Here is an 18,851-nt window from a genome sequence, read left to right as displayed (position 1 = left end):
AATTGTTTGTTTACATCACAGAGAATTGTTAACCAAAGAACAATGGCCAACCTTGTGTTTCTATCTACGCCATATGCTATTAACACAACTGTTTACTGTAGGATTCTTATCTAACTTGCTGCTAATAAGATCGGTTCTGTGGGCATGGTTTCTCTTAAGTCAGGAAGATAATGTTGTTACTACTCAGATTATTTTAGGGGAAGAAAATAAGTATGCAAGAAAAAATAAAAAGTAAAGAAAAAACATTGTAGAATTCATGACATAGAAAAGTTATTGATGCCTATACAAGCATTAATTTGAGGCTATGCTGAGGTCTCTAAACATTGACACCAGTGCTATACTGGCTATGGAAGTAAAGGAGATGTGAAAACACACACATATCAATAAGTATCTTTACAGCTATACGTTTATTGAGTGTTAAAGGGTAGCATTTTTCACCATGGGAAACAATTGAAAACAAGAGACCCAAGTCACGTGTTTTATGTTTGCTTTTAAACTTAGATACCAATGTCAAACCCAAGAACACAATGGATGTTAGTATTAGCAGTTGAACTGATTGGGTTTACTTTGGAGAAATATGTTGAACACAGTCTGTGGCTGGGACTCATCTTCTGTCTTTTTAATTTGAGGTATTACTTTACAAGTTAGCTTTTGCAGGAAAGGAGGCTTTGCATCTGTATACACAGTGTTAATGAGTGAGAGCTGCTCTCTGAGTCCATACCTCCACCCAGGCACATGTCCTATCTCACCACCTGCTTCAAAGTAAGGTAAGGAAATGAATACCTCGAATATATCTAAACAAGGCTAAATACCTTTCCACAAGAGTAGAAAGTATTTTTTGTAACTAGGGTGAATGGACCGTTTAATGTTTCTTTAAACTGTGTTTTGAGGAGCAAACCCAGCCCACCTGCCTCTGTCATTCTCACCATCGCTGATCAGTCCACGTCCAGATCATAAAAGTGCTTGATGTCTTAATCATGAAACTCTCTCACACCCCTAAATTCAGTAGCAAACAGCAAAGTGTGCTCTTTAATTCCTCTTCCCCACAAAATAGTTGAGCAGGATTTGTGACCCTTATTGGAAATGTTGGTGTTGCAGGGAGAAGAAGTGTAGCTCATTAAAAGAATGCATCCATTGCATCGTTAAAAATGTAGATGCCTGGAGTGAAAATTCATATCTTCATGTGTTACTGCAGAATTGGTTCAACTGAATAATGTTTGGATACATGATATGTACATGTTTTTCTGATCCGTTGACTCGACAATCGACCCTGGGCAGGAGAACTAAACGAACCCAGAGCAACGTGATGCAGAGACACGCAATGGAAACACAACATAAGCAATTAATATTACGATGCTAAAGCATTACGACAATTACAGTAAACCAAGTTTATTTAGACTGTGTTCGTAGGAAGGAAACTGAGGCACAAGTGGAAAAGAAAACAATTCCAACACTGGAAGTCGAATTAACTTATAAATGTATCTCCATTTCAAGGAAAGTGATTAGATCAGATTATGGTCAGATAAAATCCTGTAATAAAAGGAAACATTCTTAAACAACATCAACAACAACAATACTATGATAACTAAATAGGTAAATACAAATAAAAAAGAGAAAATAATTAATTATGGTATACAAATTTTTAACACTCTGAATATAAATGTTAATAACAAAGAAGTAATAATGTATACACGAAGCAATACAAATAAATGATCAAATAAAAAAATATTATGCTATTAATAATAATAATAATAACAATAATCGTAATGAGCTTGAACTATATCTCTATAGCACTCATTTGAACAAGGTTATAAAGTGCTAGACACAATCCATGGGAATAAAAAAAACACAAAACATAACAAACATGGCCTATTACATAGAAGGAATTTACCTGAAAAACATAATGACCCTGCGTGATGTGAGTGTAACTTTTAAAAACCTTCCCTGGTGACCTGCAGCCACATCAAGTATATTGATTGTGTAATAATACATACAGTATCAGTACATATATTGTGATATATTTGTATACAGTAAATTGAATGTTTTATATTTATATAATGATTATTGTAATTATATACAGTATATTGATTTATATTATATATGGTTTATGATTATGTTATATGTTTATACATTATATTGATTTTTATATTCATAAACTGTATATGATTATGTTATATGTATATACAGCATAGTGATTGGGTTATGTTTATGTACAGTCTATGATTGTGTTATATGTATATACAGTGTATGAGTGTGTTATAGTTATGCTGCAGCTAAGGATCGGTCCCGCGCTCCACACATCATGACAGAGCCCCGGGCTTGTGAGTTGTGGCCTGTAGGCGGCGCCACGGAGGCCGCTCCCGTGTAAAAAAACAACATCTCACCTTCTTCCTTTAGTCCAAGTGCTGGAGCACGTTAGAGTGACCGCGGAGAGCGTCGGCTGTCATGGAGTTCAGCGTTAATACGGCGTGAATTGCGAAGAAGAGGGGGACTTTCGAGTCGGAGGAGCGGAGCCACGAGTCGAGCCATGGCCGCCCGGGAGGAAGGAGAGGTCCCGCACGGCAAAACAAGGCACCGCGACGGGGCTGGAAGTGTAAACAGCTCGGAGGGCTTCAGGAACGGCTACGTGAAGAGCTGCGTCACCCCCCTCAAACAGGACCGCGAGCGGGGCTTTTTGTTCAACGTGTGCAGGTTCTGCAATGAGGACGTGCTCCACTCCACGCTGTTAAAGGTCTCTGCCCTCTACGTGGGCGCCTTTGTGGTCGTCGCGGCGTCGCTCCTCGTCTCTCGGAGCCTGCAAAGTGACTCGCCGTGGGATTTGCGGACTTTCCTGTGGGGCTTCTCGCAGTCCGCCAGCCCGCTGTTCAGCATCGGATGTGCTTTCTTCTTCCTGACGCTGTACCTGCGGAGGAAGAAGCAGGGCAGCAGCAAGTGTTGGCTCGCCTCGCTGCCCGCGTCCTGCTACCTCGGGGATTTTCTGGTGCTGCGGTTCCTGCAATGGGGAGAGGAGCAGCACCAGATGCAAATGGTGGGCAGGTTGTTGTTCGTGCTGGGATGCGTGGGTCTGCTCACGCTCATCCCCACTCTCAAACTCAAACACAGCGTGCTGGTGCTGGTGTTCGCCAGCGTCGTGTGGCTCGTCTCCTTGACAAGTTTGAGCGGACTGCCCGCGCTGCTCCGGCCGCTCTTCGCCTGCCTCGCCGGGGTGTGCGGCTCCCTGACGGGGCTCTGCTTCGACCGTTACTACCCGTCGAGGGAGGCGCCGAGCGGGACCTCCGGCGCGGAGGAGAAGGTCCCAGTGATCCGACCCCGGAGAAGGTCCAGCTGTGTGTCGCTGGGGGAGACGTCCACCAGCTATTATGGCAGCTGTAAAATGCCCCGCAGACCCTCGTTGCCCTGTATCTCCAGAGAACAGGTAGGTGTCCCAACCCCCCCATCCCCTCCTGCAGGACCACGGCTGTTGTTGTTTTTAAGGACAGCAGGCCCAGCGACCATGCACAGCCACACATGTGCACGAGATGGGGAAAACACACAAACACAAAGAATGCACAGACCTGCATGGACAAACTGCCCCTTCAACCCAAGAGGAGATATTTATAAAGAAACTGCTCAGTTAAGGAGGCATAAAAGAGAAGTTTGTATTGTGACTATGGCTTCACTTTGCCATTCCAGGCACACACACTTTATATTTTACACTAATATAATGTCCATATTGACTTTTTATTAGTTTAAACTTCACCCAATTATTTAAATATTACATTTTACTTTATTCCATTCTTGCCGATACTTGATTAGAGTCTATATCAGCAAAAGATTGCTTGATATTTATAAATCGTAGATTTCACCATCCAAACATTTCTTGATGAATATTTGATGTAAAGCTGATGAAACAGCTTTTTCTCTCTTAATAAATATCAGCAATAAACTTTCCTGCATCACATTGCTAATATGACACTGGACCTGCGAATACTCTCTCACCAGAACGAAGACATTGCACAACATTATATGCAGTCGCTGATTTGATTACACATACTTTCCTGCAACACTTTCTTGCCATCAGTCGTGTTCCTCTTCGTTCGGCTGGGAATATAATCTTTTTAAAAGTTCACACACCACATGATCGATGGAGTGTGAGTATATAAGTCGGACATTAGAATAACAACACCAGCAGCAAACCCAGTGATGTGGCCCGTACACTCCCACATCACTGTAGTCAACAGTCAACAAAACACGATGATGGTGAACACAGGCAGCCATGATTCACTGTCTTGTTTCTTTTCCCTTTTTCTTTGCTTGTACACATGGACCCGTGCAAGCTTGGATGAAACCAATGTGTTTACATACAGTAGCTCGCAGGGTCCAGCGCAGAGAGATGCTCCTTTCTCCTCCGCATTAGTTTTTGTAAACCAATCCACCTATATCGAGTGATATCCACACCAAATGAAGACTATCGTGTTGCATACTAGTATGTGTGCGGGACAAGAAAGAGCTGAAGCAAGCTGCTGCCTTCATTTGTGTCCAGACAAAGTGGACAATTGACAGAAGTTAGTATTTTAAACAATACATTTTAAAACACAAAACCTGCAGCTGCTCATGGATGCCAGTCTGCTCACACACATTGTCTGTGTGTCCTTCGAGCGTAGTAAGAAATGATAAGAGATCTAAAAATGTAAGTCCAGTTTGTCTCAGTTGTCCTGTTTCCAGCAGTTGTTTTTCCACCTCATTGTTTTAAGGCTGTTAGCAGATTAGCAGTCACTCTGAGTCAGACAATAAACATTTCATTAAATATATATAAATGTAATATCTCTCCTTTTGTTATTCTTAATTTGTTTTTGATGATAGTTATGTAAAAGACATTTTTTTTCATTCAACAATCTATGCATTTTTTTTCCATTGCTAATCGTTTTTTAATTGATTTGTTCAGATTCCTAATTATTTTCTTGTCCCAGGTCACTGAACTGATCGCTAAACCACTTTGATCCTGTTTAAAATTGACAAAATGTATGGAAAGAACAACAAACACTTGAGCTTAAGTGGTGGATAAGATGTTCTCGACAGTGTGAAGCCGTGAACATCTTATCAGCTAAATACCGTGACATGCATTTTAATCCGTATTGAGTCAAGAGATAAGCAAAGTCCATTGTTATCACCCACGTCGACTTCACACTGTCCTTAAAAAAACACTTGGCAGACTCACAGTAAACATTTTAAAGTTGTTCTCAGTGACGAAAAGGGACTAACAACATAAATGCACTTTTTTTAAAGTACCTGCGTGTCATATGAGAAATGCCAAACAGGTGCACTGAAGTAAGTGAATTTCCTGATAGTTTTGGGTGAGTCCTATTTAGCAGCTTACTAGCAACCAGTCAGGTGTATTGTGGCCACTGCATGCTGGCGATAGATCTTCCTCATCAGGATGGTATTATATCTTTCATAGCTCATAACGATGGGAAAAGCTTTGTTAGATGCTCTTTTAATAAGGTTATTTCTTTTTTTCCCTCTAGCTGATGGGAAACCCTGCTTATCAAAGAATCTAGTGCACGAATGAAGACCTTTAAACTGAGCATAAGAAAAAACTGTTTGTAATATTGAGTCTCCACATATGAATGTTTAATTCTGTACAAAAAACCATCAGTTCCTGCGTCAGAGAACGGCACAAGGAGGCACAAAGGAAGACTTTGAAAGGAGTCACTCAGGGTTCACTGGTGATGTCACGCATGTTCTTTCACTCGCAGAGAAGGGGGTGGACGTATTTTTTGGTTGCAGGAACACGTGGTTTGATATACAGCAAGTTCGTCATCACTGTCGACGCATGGTTAGGCATCATGATGAAAGACAAGATGTTGGGTTAGGTCTTGATAACAGACACAGGTGTGTGAATTACGTCTTAAAACTAGAGGCAGAAAATGTGGTTTTCAAAACAATTTAAACGCTTTATCCTCAAATCTTTTTAAACTCTCAGGTGCTTGTTAAAATCACATGAAAGGACATCACGGAAAAGACAACAGTTTTACCATCAGTCTTTAATTGTGTGGATTACATGTTGAACTACAGAGATGGTGCTTTTCTTGACGCCCTGTAACTAGAACAGATGGGTCTCGCTGCTGAGAAGAAACTCACCAAGACTCATGGCCAACAAACTAAAAAAATGTGTAGTCGTAAACACAGCTTTTCTTTTTATCCACGGTAAATGACCATGGTATAACTAACTGTCGCTATACATAAAATCCAGTTCATCTGTTCACTGGCACATCATTAGAGATGTAGACTCATGTTAAAGTGAAGACACTCAATAATTACTATAATCATAATTTTTTCCTAAATCACTGGTAAGTGGAAATAAGCGAATTTGAGATTTCAGGGGCTGTTAAATATTAAAGATGAGGCATTTCTTTTTCTACAATTCACCTTTTCACCACATTGTGATGAATCATTCTGACATTTTATATTCATGTTTGAACCATCTGATGTGTTCAAAACCACTCTGCTAATGTGGATACAGATTTACTGCAAGTCCAAGGCATCATGAATATTCAAGCTAAAAGTGCTGCTTCCGACAAATGTGCCCCATGACCGGAAAGACTCCAGGTTGAGAGATGTGCAACCAGTGTACGCTTGTATGATCAGAACTTTTATATTTAAAATAGTTGGCTTGTTAGTTTAGTATTTGCATGTTGTTGGGGTGTAAGGTATACATTTCTCATGTATATGAAGGGATTTAAGAGCGGCAGCAGCTCAGATATGAATTGGTAATACCTGAGTAATATTTTCATCTAAAAATACAATCGTACCAGAAAATAGTTTGTAACCACAGTCCCAGTTTTTGTAATTGGAAAATCCAGAGTTCAAAGTGAGGACATGAGTATGAACCTATATGTTTTCAAATCAAAGGTTCCCGATATTTTTGGTGTTGACAGAGACCTGAGTATTATTCCACCAAAAATGTATTAACAGTTGTTCATTGTATATTTTTACAGGCTGCAATGTGTCGGCAATGTGATAAACTGAAACTAAGACCATGGATCTTAAGTTCAGTAGGAGGGTCCAACAATTGTTCTGAAACTACACTGAAGAAATTTGGCCACTAGTGTTGCTAGAGAGCAATGCTTTATCGTGCGTATGAACAGCCGCAGATGCGATGCCAGAATATTTATTGAGGAAGCGAATAAGGCTTATGATTTTAGAATGTAAAAAACATATTCTGTGATAATGGGCTATGTAGCTCTTACTTAAAAAAAAAATTCAGGACATTGCTGTTGGTGGTTGGGCCTCGTCAAACTGCAGAAAAAACAGTTTTTTTGCTGATTTCAGGCTGCATTTCTAACATGAAAGTTAAAAAGAAGTGATTAATGGCACCTTCTGGATTAAATTTTTTTTACCAGTTCATGATTGGACAAGCTGAATGAGTTAAAAAATTTGGCCAGCAACTTCGGAGAATGGGAGAATTGGAAATGCACTTGCAATTATTTCATACTTGTAATATGTATATTACGTTTGAGTGAGAGACTAAATGTAGATATAATCAAATTGGTGTTAATTTTACAATGTACTAAGTAAACAAGACACATGCAAAACTTCATATACATGAATGGAAGGTGATGTCATGCATGTTCTTTCATATACATAAAACACTTTAATTATGACGGTTAACTTAATTTTTAAAATGAAAAGGGTGAAACATATGAAGAGTTAAATAGAAACTTGGCCTACATGTATTGAGAACCACACATTTGGGTTAACTGAGAAAATCACCTTTTTCCTTCAGGCCTTCAATTGAAAGTTTATTTCAATAGATCATTATTGTCTCCAAGTGCCTATATAATACCTCTGGTGAGGTTGTCAAGTGTCTAAATTTGAACTGAATGTGAACTTCCAATGAGCTCTACATGTTAAAACAAATACCCACACACTGTATAGCTCCATAGATTGCCTACAGATTTGGAACACCTAATTCAAATTCAACCGTGTGATGGCACACATTTCAAAAGGCACTTGTATTTCTAGTTTCAACACGTTGATGTCAATCTCCTGTGTCTTTTAGAGTATTTTTAACACCAAGAGGATTTAAGTATGATATACCAGTCAATCACATATTGCTCAAGTTCAAGTTTTTTAAACGCTCTTAAGTTTATTTTTAACTGAAGGGTGCTGTGGCATCGATAAATATTCTTTGAAACATATATCAAGAATCCTAAGTTAACTCTGAAGAAAACTTATTGTCCTAAATTGAATTGTACAATGTCACATGAGTAATCCTTTCCACTATTGTCTGTTCATGATCTTAAAGCAACATTCAAACAAACCACAAGCATCATTTGCATGTCATGGAATGGTCCCGCTGTGAATCAAATGAACCAATCATAAGAATTAGGCCACTTGATTGTGTGTTTTTCCCCCTTGTGACCAGACTTTCTCTTAATGACTCGTACCGAATGTTCAGAGTCCTCGAGAAACTTCTTCTTACCTCAGAACAGAATCGGCGAGTGTCACACATTCTCTTAAATGGCTTGTATGCTCCGCTTATGAACGAATCTGTTCATTCCACGCCGATGTAAAAGGCCCTGTGTATTTACACAGCATTAATCAGTTTGATTACCAAATTTTGAGATGAGGATTTTCTGTAAAAGTGTGAACGTTGTTAAACGTACGACTAGAGACAGAACGATCAACTTATAAAACTATAAACACAGCCTTTTTATGTAGGAGATAGATTTGTCTCATTATCAGGTTCCTGTTTCAGTTATGGTATACAAAACATCTTGCGCAACAAAAGTGGATTGACTAGGTACCAGGAGTCGGATTCACTGAATCCTGGAGTTATTCCATTAACTGTGTTCAGTTGAGTTAGATTCTTCTTCAGTTGAATATCTGAATTAATAAATACCTAAATAAGTCAGTAAATCGTGTAGGTGTGATAGTGAAGGAGCTCTGCTAAATTTTGTATGTGCAATTTTATTATTACAATCCTGTTTCACTTTGAGAGGGTCCAATAATCGCAAGGGTCACAAATAGAGACCTAGTATTTGTTAGTGAGAAATATATAAAATAATTATGCTTCATATTTTGGTTGTGGGTCGCTAGAATCATGCTGTTCAAACAGCTGTTTTCCACAAAATTATTTTATTGTCCAACCTGAGCAATAACCTGTTCTTACCCAGAATTGTGTCAACATAGATGCATTATTGACCCTGTTACTTTTTTCAGATGAAGAGAATAAAGGGGAGATAATATCCTTTTATGGTAGGATTGTTGCATTTTGGCTTTCATGGCAAAAAATCTAAAAGCTTTACATCATGAGAAACACCCAAGATGCAGCGCCGGCTGTGAATTCAGGGAGAAACTCCTTCTTTTTTGTCTGGTAACCACTCCATGGGGCAAGCAGGGGTAAATAATACACTTAACTACCCCCCCCCATCCAGGCAAGAACAAGAGGAGCAGGCTGCAGGGAGAAAGGTTGGAAAGGAGAGCAGCGAAAACGCAGAGCAGCTCTCAGCTGTCACGTTCGCTTGCTGTAAAGCCATGTGGAATGATATAACATTGACGTCACAACCCAGTGACGTACCACAGGGTGATTGCATAGAAGAAAAAAAAAATGCCAAGTCTTATTAATCGCCCTGTAGAATATAGTGTCTGCCTCCAGCGGTAATGAGAAAGGAAGAAATTGTACGTATTTGGACAGTGTGCAATAGAAAGAGTGTTTTAGGGGGGAAAAGGTGTCACGGACAATTGTACTTTAAAGCCCACTTAGGTTTTTTATCCAGAAAATAATTATAATAAATTTGATATTAAATATAAAAAATATATGGTATAAAACCTTTTATTTATTTATTTTGTGAGAATGAGACTGTTTGCACCCTCTGCCTCTTTATCTGATTTGTGTGTGGAGAAACATCCACACATTCTGTTTGCTCTTTTGCCTTTGGCTCATTATTATCAAAACAAAACCAGCATCTGAACAACATGTGTTATATTCAAAGTGTGTGTGTGTGTGTGTGTGTGTGTGTGTGTGTGTGTGTGTGTGTGTGTGTGTGTGTGTGTGTGTGTGTGTGTGTGTGTGTGTGTGTGTGTGTGTGTGTGTGTGTGTGTGTGTGTGTGTGTGTGTGTGTGTGTGTGTGTGTGTGTGTGTGTGTGTCTTTACGCTGGTGTGTGTCTGTGTGCAGTTTTTTTTTTATTTTCCAGTATACAGTTAATTAAACATTCACTATTTATTGCACCATTTTCAAAGCGATTACAAAAACCTGATATAAGTCTGACTTGCTTTAAACAATTAAATGTATAAAGATTACCAAATTAAAGCTTATTGTATTCCCGTCACACACTATTGGCCTCTGTCATGCTGAGGATGTTTCACATACACTTGAAAGAATTTGATATGGTTGCGCTTATTCTTTTTTTGCTTTATTGAATCTATCTGTAATTAACTATAGCTAATATGTCTAATGTCGTCCACAGTTTAAGGTAATGTTTATTTTTATAAAACATTTTGTCAGCCTATGTAAAAATAAATAAATGTAAAAGTACACTATTATATGTTTTTTTAATAACACATGTCTTAATTTTGTTTGACTTTGAATTATATTGCACATATGGCCATCTTCAGTCAAATTGTGGTTCATGTGACTTTGAGCTGAACATTATTATAAACTGTAAATCTATTTGATAAAATGAAGTCTCAGCTGTGCTGTTGTTGCGCTGAAGGAGAATGACGTGTGGCGCTAACCTAAGTGTTTCGGAGCTTGTGTAACAGTTGCAATATCAAGACCAAGATGTTCTAATTCATTGCTTAGCAACTACCTATCAATGCCACAGGTAGCTTTCATAGTAATGGTAAACATTTTGTGAAATGCCAAACCAGGAGCTGAATCAGCATTTATGAATGCTGTGTGTTAATATAGAAACCTTTTATCTGCTGTATTTCTACCAATGTACATAAGCATTTAATTCTGTTATTTTGGAAACTGCACTAGTCAAAATGTGGCTTGTTGTTATTGAACCCAGATGTCCCGCTGGTGACAGCTTCTGTTGGATTACACTCTCATCCCACTTCCTTTTTAAGAACTAGTTTGCGTAGCTGCTTTTTATTTTTTCGTTGTCGGCCGCGGCAGGACCAGTAGAAAGGGTTAAATCGAGCGGGGTGCTGTGTGTTTGGCTGACTGCGGAGTGAAACAGGATGCAGCGACTGCATTGTCAGCCTGCTGGTGTGAGTGCAAACAGATGAGGAAACGCTGGAGCGGGTACTCCAAAACTCGGGTTACCCTGGAAACGGTTTGCGTCATCATCTCCAGCAATTAGCTTGCAGCTCTTTAGTTTTCATGATAGGACTACCAGAGCTTAGCCTGATGACTCTGGTGTCTGAGCAGTCGCCATCAAAAGAGGACTCACTAAATATTCAGACCGGCTTTGTGTTTGCTTTTTCCCTTTTAAGGAGAATTTGTGGTCCACGCATTATAATTATTTAAGAAAAAGAGTTTGAGTTATGAGTTTTTTGAAGCTCTTGTTATGAACTGTTCAGCATGACCTCTCCTTATCTCTAATTAGTCTTGATCCTTGGTCCGTCCTATCTTGTCTATCTTCTTGTGCTGTTATCAGTATACAAAGCGTGTTTGAGTTTGTGTACTGTTGAGGCCCAGGCTGGAGAGGGGGGGGGGGTACCAAACCATTGCCATCAACTAAGTTTGGGCTAATTAGACCCTTTTTTTAATTCTTCTCCTGTTCTCCTGCAACTGTTGTATCAGCTTCCCATACTTTGCCTGTTTTCACTACATGAAAAATTGGCAAATGTGAAGTGGCTAGATAAGATAAGTAATGACAAAATGTTCCCCCAAGCCGCCCGCTCCATTTGCAACACAATTGAGCGTTTTAGTTTGAGGAAGCGGAGTAGATTTTATGTGCGGCTCGTCATCTCGCAGGCTTTTGATAACACCATGAGGTTTCCAACAATGCAAACATTTCAGGTGGCTTAGCTTTTAAGTTCAGGATGAGGTTGTTGAACCTTGCATGTGTTGACTGTTTGCTCAGTCCAATGACAGGGTGAGAGTAGAGGGAGGGAGCATGGTTAGATTTTGATGAGGGGCGGTGTGGTTAAATAAGACCGCTATGACATAGGTGCTGGGAGCCCTTGTTTGAAATTCTGCTTGAGAAAATAGGTTTAGGGTGTAGTAATTTTTTTTTATTGAACTGAATACATGCTGCTAGTAAAACATGAGGTTTTACTGACTCTCAATAGTCACCAAATGACTTTGCTGGTGTAAAATCATCTTCTTCCTTCTTTCAATATTTGCTAGATTTTTTACATGATGATCTAAGGGATATTTGGACAAGAGTGTTTTTTTTTTGTGGCATTGAGAATTATTAAAGCTCTTATTTTTATTTTACATTTTGAAATATTTCCTCACTTTCTCCCTCCACTTTCCTGTCTTTATTTTGTTCACTCTCGCTCTGTTTCTCATTTTCTCTGAATTTCTCTCTGTCTTTCTCTGTGCGCCTCTTTTGAAAATGGTGTCAGCACTGCTGCTTTTACACCAAAAGGCTGTTGCTAAGTGACGGTTGACGTCAGCCGCAGCTACAGAGGAGGGCTTGTGTGTGTTTAGCAGCTGAGGGCAGATCCCACTGAAAAGGGCAAAACTGTGAAGCACTATTAGTCACTGCAATGAAAACCCGAACTTCAACCAACGCCATCGCCATTTCCAATAACTGTGCACAATTTATTTGGAGTACTTATTGTAAAAAAGTAAATCTGTGAAAGTGGAACGATGAGGTTTTAGATAAATTGTTTTTGGAGAAACTGCACCCGGCCAATCCCCACCCCCTTTTCTTCACTTTTTCTTTAGTCTGTCGCTGTCTCCCTTTCTTTCTCACTTTAACCCTCATCCGCCCCTCCCCCAACACACACACACACACACACACACACACACACACAAAAGCTCAAATGCTCAAATGCCAGACACCCCCCCTCTTCCCCTCACATAATGTAAGTGAGATTTTGTAGATAGACTTTGTGTCTGACGAAGGTCTCTGACTCCGAGCTTCAGTGTGATATCTCCCCCATATGGCCAAGGTTGCTCTCGATCTGCTCGCAATTGTTCAGTGTAATCAATTCCCAGGGACCTGTATCATCCTCCCTCTCCCCAACCCACTTGTGCCCCCCCCTTGCCTCTCTCGTCTGTGACTGCACACGAAATTTGACCTGTCAGAATGAAATAAACTTCCTCTGCTCACTTCTCCTGAGCAGTTATTTATTATTATCTTGTAAGAATGCCGGACATTTCGTTTGCAGCATGATGCTTGTATTATCTGCGTCATCGGGAGGTTAAAAACGGAACATGATTTGCTCGTGCTTGGCTGACACACCTGAGGCAGAATCCTTGTTTTTCTTTATGCAAGAGAAGTTGTAGAGCCATGACACAGAAATTCGCACAGTCTCTTTACACAGCAGAGGACACGGCCCGAGTCATATGGAGCTTACTGATGGCAGAGCTCAGGGTTTAATCGCACACCGTCATTGCCGCTAATGCACACTGTGCTGATCAGATACAGTCTGAGCCGTGGCCCGTCCCAAACTGTCAGCGATCCATGTGAACGCCTTGAAAAGATGTGCTCATAAGAATATTAGAAAAGTGATATTTAGGGGTTTGAGGTCTGATCAGCAGTGGTGTCGAGGCCTAAGAGACTTTGCTTCAAGACTAAGTGCAGTTTAGAGAAAATGGGATTAAACCAAAGACACTGACTACAGCCACACTACTACACTTTGGTTTAAAACAAATCACTGCGGGCTACGTTTACACCTGCCGTCCACATTAATCCGAGCACCTAAAACGAAGAATGGAAATGCTGCTTGCCCGGTTTTTGTTTGAAAACTCAAAGTTATAGTCTGAACGGGCAAAAACAGAGATGATCACCCAAATTCCCTTTCATTCAGTCAAGACTCAAAATGAAGGCAACAAAATCATGACTGATACGGAGCCAAAAGACTCATGTGGATGGAGAGGATTTTAGTTTTAAAACGCTGTTTATAAAAAACAAGAAATATTAGTACTCATGTAGCCTAAATCCCTTTTACCTTCTTGGGCACATCTGACTCAGAAGGGTTAAGCAAGCGAAATATTTATTTATTTATTCAAACACAGATGCCATATTAATATTTTTTAATATTATTAAAGCTTCTGTCTACTATTTCTATATACAATACAATGCTTGTGGATTGCAGCAGTCGGATCTGCCTTTGTCCTGAAGCTGTAGCGTTGGATCAAGTTGATCAACAGTGGAATTGTTGTCAAACCATAGACATTGGGCCTAAGGAATTGTGTGTTCAGCTACAGACAGCAGTTGTTTGCAGAGTTTAGGCATAGAATAAACATATTCTTTTAACACAGATAATATATAAAGTTTCTGTTGTGTCCAGTGTGTTATAGTTGCTAAGTCGTCAAAACATTTTGATGCATCAGGTTGGGTGTTTGTAGAAGTAGCAAAAACGATGCAAATTACTTTTGAATCATTAAGTAAGCCAACTAGTCAACTTTAATTGTCTTTCATTTGCTCCTTAATTGTATTTTTTAAGCATGCAAAATTTAAGATGTAGTTGAGGAACCACAATACACCAATTAACCTATTTCTGACGTCAGTGTATCATATTTGCATTATATCTTATGTCAGCTGCTTTCAGCGCTTCATCTGTTTGCACTTCGGCTCAATCAGACACAACAAACTTTGTACCAGGGAGCAAGCAGGATGATGTCTGGTTAATGTCCGGTTCAACTGATTCGGACATTTGCTTTCTGGTATACAGCTCCTCCAAGTTGCGTCTAGATAAATTCAGCGTTGTAGTGAATGTATCAAAGCAGCTCTTGTCTGTCGCACACAGCCTCTGACAAAGTGCCTCTATGCCGCTATCCAAAATGTCACTGTATTGGACAGGTGGTATTTTTTTAAACAAATATAATCACCAAATGGGTCCAATAACACCCACGCAACTTCTTATAGAAATAACCTAGTACATTTTGGAATAGATTCTGACAATTTTTCCTTTCTTTAACATTGCAAGATCTTGACATTGTCACAGATTTCAAAGGAAATAATCCATAGATCTTGATTACAAAAATTAGACATATTTATGAGGGACCTGCATAGAGCCATTGTAGTTCAAATTGGTCATGCTATTCCATTTTGAAAAAGCATAGCAAATTGGGGAAATTCCTGGGGACTTTCTGTGTACATGTGCAAACATTAACCTCTGGAGAACGTACAGACCCAATTCTCCTGCGATCCTCCGGGGGTCATCTCAGAAAACGGCTTCACAGACGCACTCACTCACTGACATTCGGAGAAGAAGCTAAGACCGAAGCCGGTCCAGTCAAAACTAATTTGAGCAGCTCTACCAAAGACTAAACGTATCATGGAGGTGTCGATCATTTGTCATGTTTTTGGCACATGATAAGCTGTCCATGCAGATAATGTGTTGAAGTTAACTGTTAGCCTGTCTTTGAGCAACAGAGCAGTGAAAATAGTGAAGCAGTGAAACTAAAGGTCACATTCAGGCAACACTAGTCTCCATAACAAACCTTTATTTTTGTTGTTTCCCTAAGAGAACATTTATATATCATGATACTGTAGTTAATTGATTTGTCCATCTAGGGGTTACAACCTACAGGGATGTAAATACTGTCACATTAAAAAAAACATATAATATAATTAGAAAAGCATTAAAACTCAAATTTAAATGGGATTAAATAAATTATTTCACAAATTCTGAGTTAAAACAATTGCATATGTTATGTAAGGTATGCAAATTTGTGTGTCACCAGTGTCTTGACTTAAGGATCATGACTTCAACCATTTAAGCAAATTTACATTTTCTAGCTCTCCCTTACTCAACTTTATCCTTCCCAACTATCTTTGCTGATAATTGCTTTGGAAGTTTTTGCCCTTTTTGCAACTTTATTTTTCTGTATTTATGACCAGCGGTGCCCTTTAAGCGCAACCCCATAGTGCCTTAATACCAAGAAATGTAAAGGTCCTCCCGCAAAAATAAAAAAAGGATTGTATACTACACAAATCCTGTTACATGTAAACCAAAGCGAACTTGGTACATGTAGGCCTCACCTTTGCTCTCCTTAGCTCTGTTTAGTAAACCTACCTCTGGTCTGTGTGACTCTGACTCATCTGACAGTCAGCCAGTGTTCCAGTATTTATGCCATGTGGCATCTGTCTCAGGTGATGCAGGCAGAGTTTGCCGAGCTCTGGAGTTTGTACTCACAGATGTAAAACGCTGATCTCTGGTGGTTCCAGCATTGTGTTGTGATCCACTCTCTGTCAGTGATGCCTGCCGAGTCTGCTCGTTCTGAAGGCGGGATATCGAGGGGAAGGTCACTCAGAAAGCCAACTCTTCTGACTGTTCAGCCTGTGTTCAAACTGCAGGATGGAAGTATAGCCTAAGGAATTGTTGATTTGCAACACTTTTGGATGCATTGAGTTTATTAAACAGTGCAGGCTCAGCGATTTGTGTTTGTTGAATGCATCAATAGCAGAAGATAATTAAATACAAATATACTGGATATCTGGTGCTCAGTTGTTGTCGGAGTAGGAGAAATAGGAGTGACTGATGTATCCTGTAATGAAGGTCACCCCCAAGTAGCCCCCCTGTTTTATTTAAATTCAAAATTGTTGATGCAATCATTTTTAAAGGCAGGAAGGAAAGTGTGTTTCTTTGTGGTGGGGAACTTTTTGCTTAAGCTTTCAGTATTGTTTTTTCGGTTGAATGTTAGTGGTGGTGATTATGACTGATTCATGTGTCTGTTCTCACTGATCTATGAAGAATGCAAGCTTATATTACATTAAAATCATTTCTTGCCTTTGACACACTTCTTTTGCTCTTGATCTCAACTGATCTTCCTCACTTTTCTTCTTTGATTCATTGAATAGGTGGACTCAATCTCTTCAGCCATTTTCAGACATGAACTCTGAATATTTTCTGGAGTTTTGTAGATTAGAGGATGCAGGAGGCAAGACATAAAGTATAAATCTTGTTGTCTTTCCAAGTTGACATCGTCCTCTGCATCAAGTGTTGCACCGCTTTTTTATCCTGTGATATTTTAATGCTGTCAGTTTTGCATCCGTCCCGTTTAAGAAATGTCAACATGCCCAGTGGCTTAAACATTTTCTTGCTATATTCACACATGGTCTCAATCTGACATTTTCCAGACATTTTACTAGGGGTCTGGCAGGAAAAGTTCTTGTAAATGTTCAGAGCAACTGACTCGGACATTTGGGTTCTCACATACAGACCCATCATGTACAGTGTTCAGTGCATGTCTGAAAGCAGCTTTAGCCTCTTTCTCTCTGCTCTGTATTGCTGTGTCAGTCAGCGAGTGCATAACGACCTCTTGGCAGGTTAACAGTCTTCATTATGTGTGCACTAAACACCGGGGACTACACAATGCGAAATACCCCACCTTTGTACCAAGCCAGATTGGATTATTCACATTAGACATCAAGTTATTTCGGCTGGACATTGCAACAAAATCCCTTTTTTTTGGCCTGACACTGATGCAGGGTTTGTCCCTGACCTGAAGTACCTAGTAGCTAGTGCTGCAAACTTTCAGAAAGTTTGTTGTAAAAGTGTGCCCACAGAGAAAGCATAGTGGAAAACAGTTATCCATTGTCTGGCCATAGGAAGCAGATTGTTGCACACTCATGTAATTGCCTCACAATGAAAATGGGCGTTTTGCCTGAAACATCTGTGCCAAGCAGAATGAGACAACTACAGTACGGTCTTGTGCATTTTTTCATTCAGAAATGTCTTTTATATTATCTGATCAGACCCTACACACACCTAAAAGCTACCTTCTTGGATTCTGGAAGCTTGATTGCAGAATTTCTCCCAAACTAGGGTAACAAATACACAGCTTTAACATGGTCTTATAATGTAGAAATGGTTGAGTTAGCAAACTGGCGGCTATCAGACATACAGGTAACACTATTATTATATTTTCATGTTTCTAGCAGTCCAACGTGCACTTTACTTTAACCTCTGGTTTGGTCTCCACCGACTCCCGAAAAAATACTTGTTTCACTTTCTTCACCCCATTGTCTGGTCAAATATTGGACAGCCAATCGAGCCAGATCGTTTTGGCTGATGCTAGAAACAGGGCTTGATGAGAGCTGTGAACTGTGTGGACTGAACTTTACACTACATATGCAGCAGCTGAGCCAAAATGACCCAGAATAGTCTAAAAGGCTCTAAATATTTTGTTTTTTTATAAAGACAGATACTTGAGAGTTTCTCCTGACTACCGCACCATGTAAAAAATAATATTCAGCTAAAACTTCCAGACAAAAATTCTGGTTGTTTTAGTTGTGAAGACTTTTGAAAAGTACACGTCTATATGATGCTGACCTTTAACTCTATGATACACACACGCTGATCAGAAGAGTAGAAAAGACCACCTGCAGCAAGTCCTCTGTTGCTGTGAGTTGCTCAAACTACCATTACGAATTTGTGTTAAATTACTCTCATACTGACAGATGCTGAGGCACTATATTGATATGACCCTAAAGTCGACGCATGTACAAGTGCTTCTTGAGTATTTTGTTGTTTTTGTAATTGAGAAGCTGTGTATAGCCAGTAGTGGTCACTGGCTTGTAAATGATTTACTCAACACACAATTTCTGTTGTGGTCTCTTCTTCTCTCACTGTTCTTTGTGTCTGTCTCACTCGCTCTACTTCCCTGTGAACTCCTCCCTCCTTTGCTCGGCTCTGATGGATGGCGTTTGTGTTCACATGCTTGTTATTGGCCAGAGTTCCAGGGCTCAGGCGTTAGGTTGTGTTTATGAGAGGAGCCTTCCCTGATTCCATG

General features: G+C 39.7%; 1 protein-coding gene across 1 annotated transcript in view; it reads left to right on the top strand.

The window, feature by feature from the left end:
- Positions 1–2,368: 2,368 nt before the first annotated feature.
- pde3b (phosphodiesterase 3B) overlaps positions 2,369–18,851 on the top strand; it is a 36,990-nt gene continuing 20,507 nt past the window's right edge. The window contains exon 1 of the mRNA XM_062384944.1: positions 2,369–3,415. Coding sequence (XP_062240928.1) covers positions 2,528–3,415 — 888 coding nt within the window. The 5' untranslated portion in view covers positions 2,369–2,527. The remainder of the gene's footprint in view (positions 3,416–18,851) is intronic.

This window comes from Platichthys flesus, chromosome 1 (genome assembly GCF_949316205.1).
Source record: "Platichthys flesus chromosome 1, fPlaFle2.1, whole genome shotgun sequence".
Taxonomy (NCBI): domain Eukaryota; kingdom Metazoa; phylum Chordata; class Actinopteri; order Pleuronectiformes; family Pleuronectidae; genus Platichthys; species Platichthys flesus.
The sequence above is the reverse complement of the archived record's forward strand: the minus strand, read 5'-3'. Positions and strand labels throughout refer to the sequence as shown.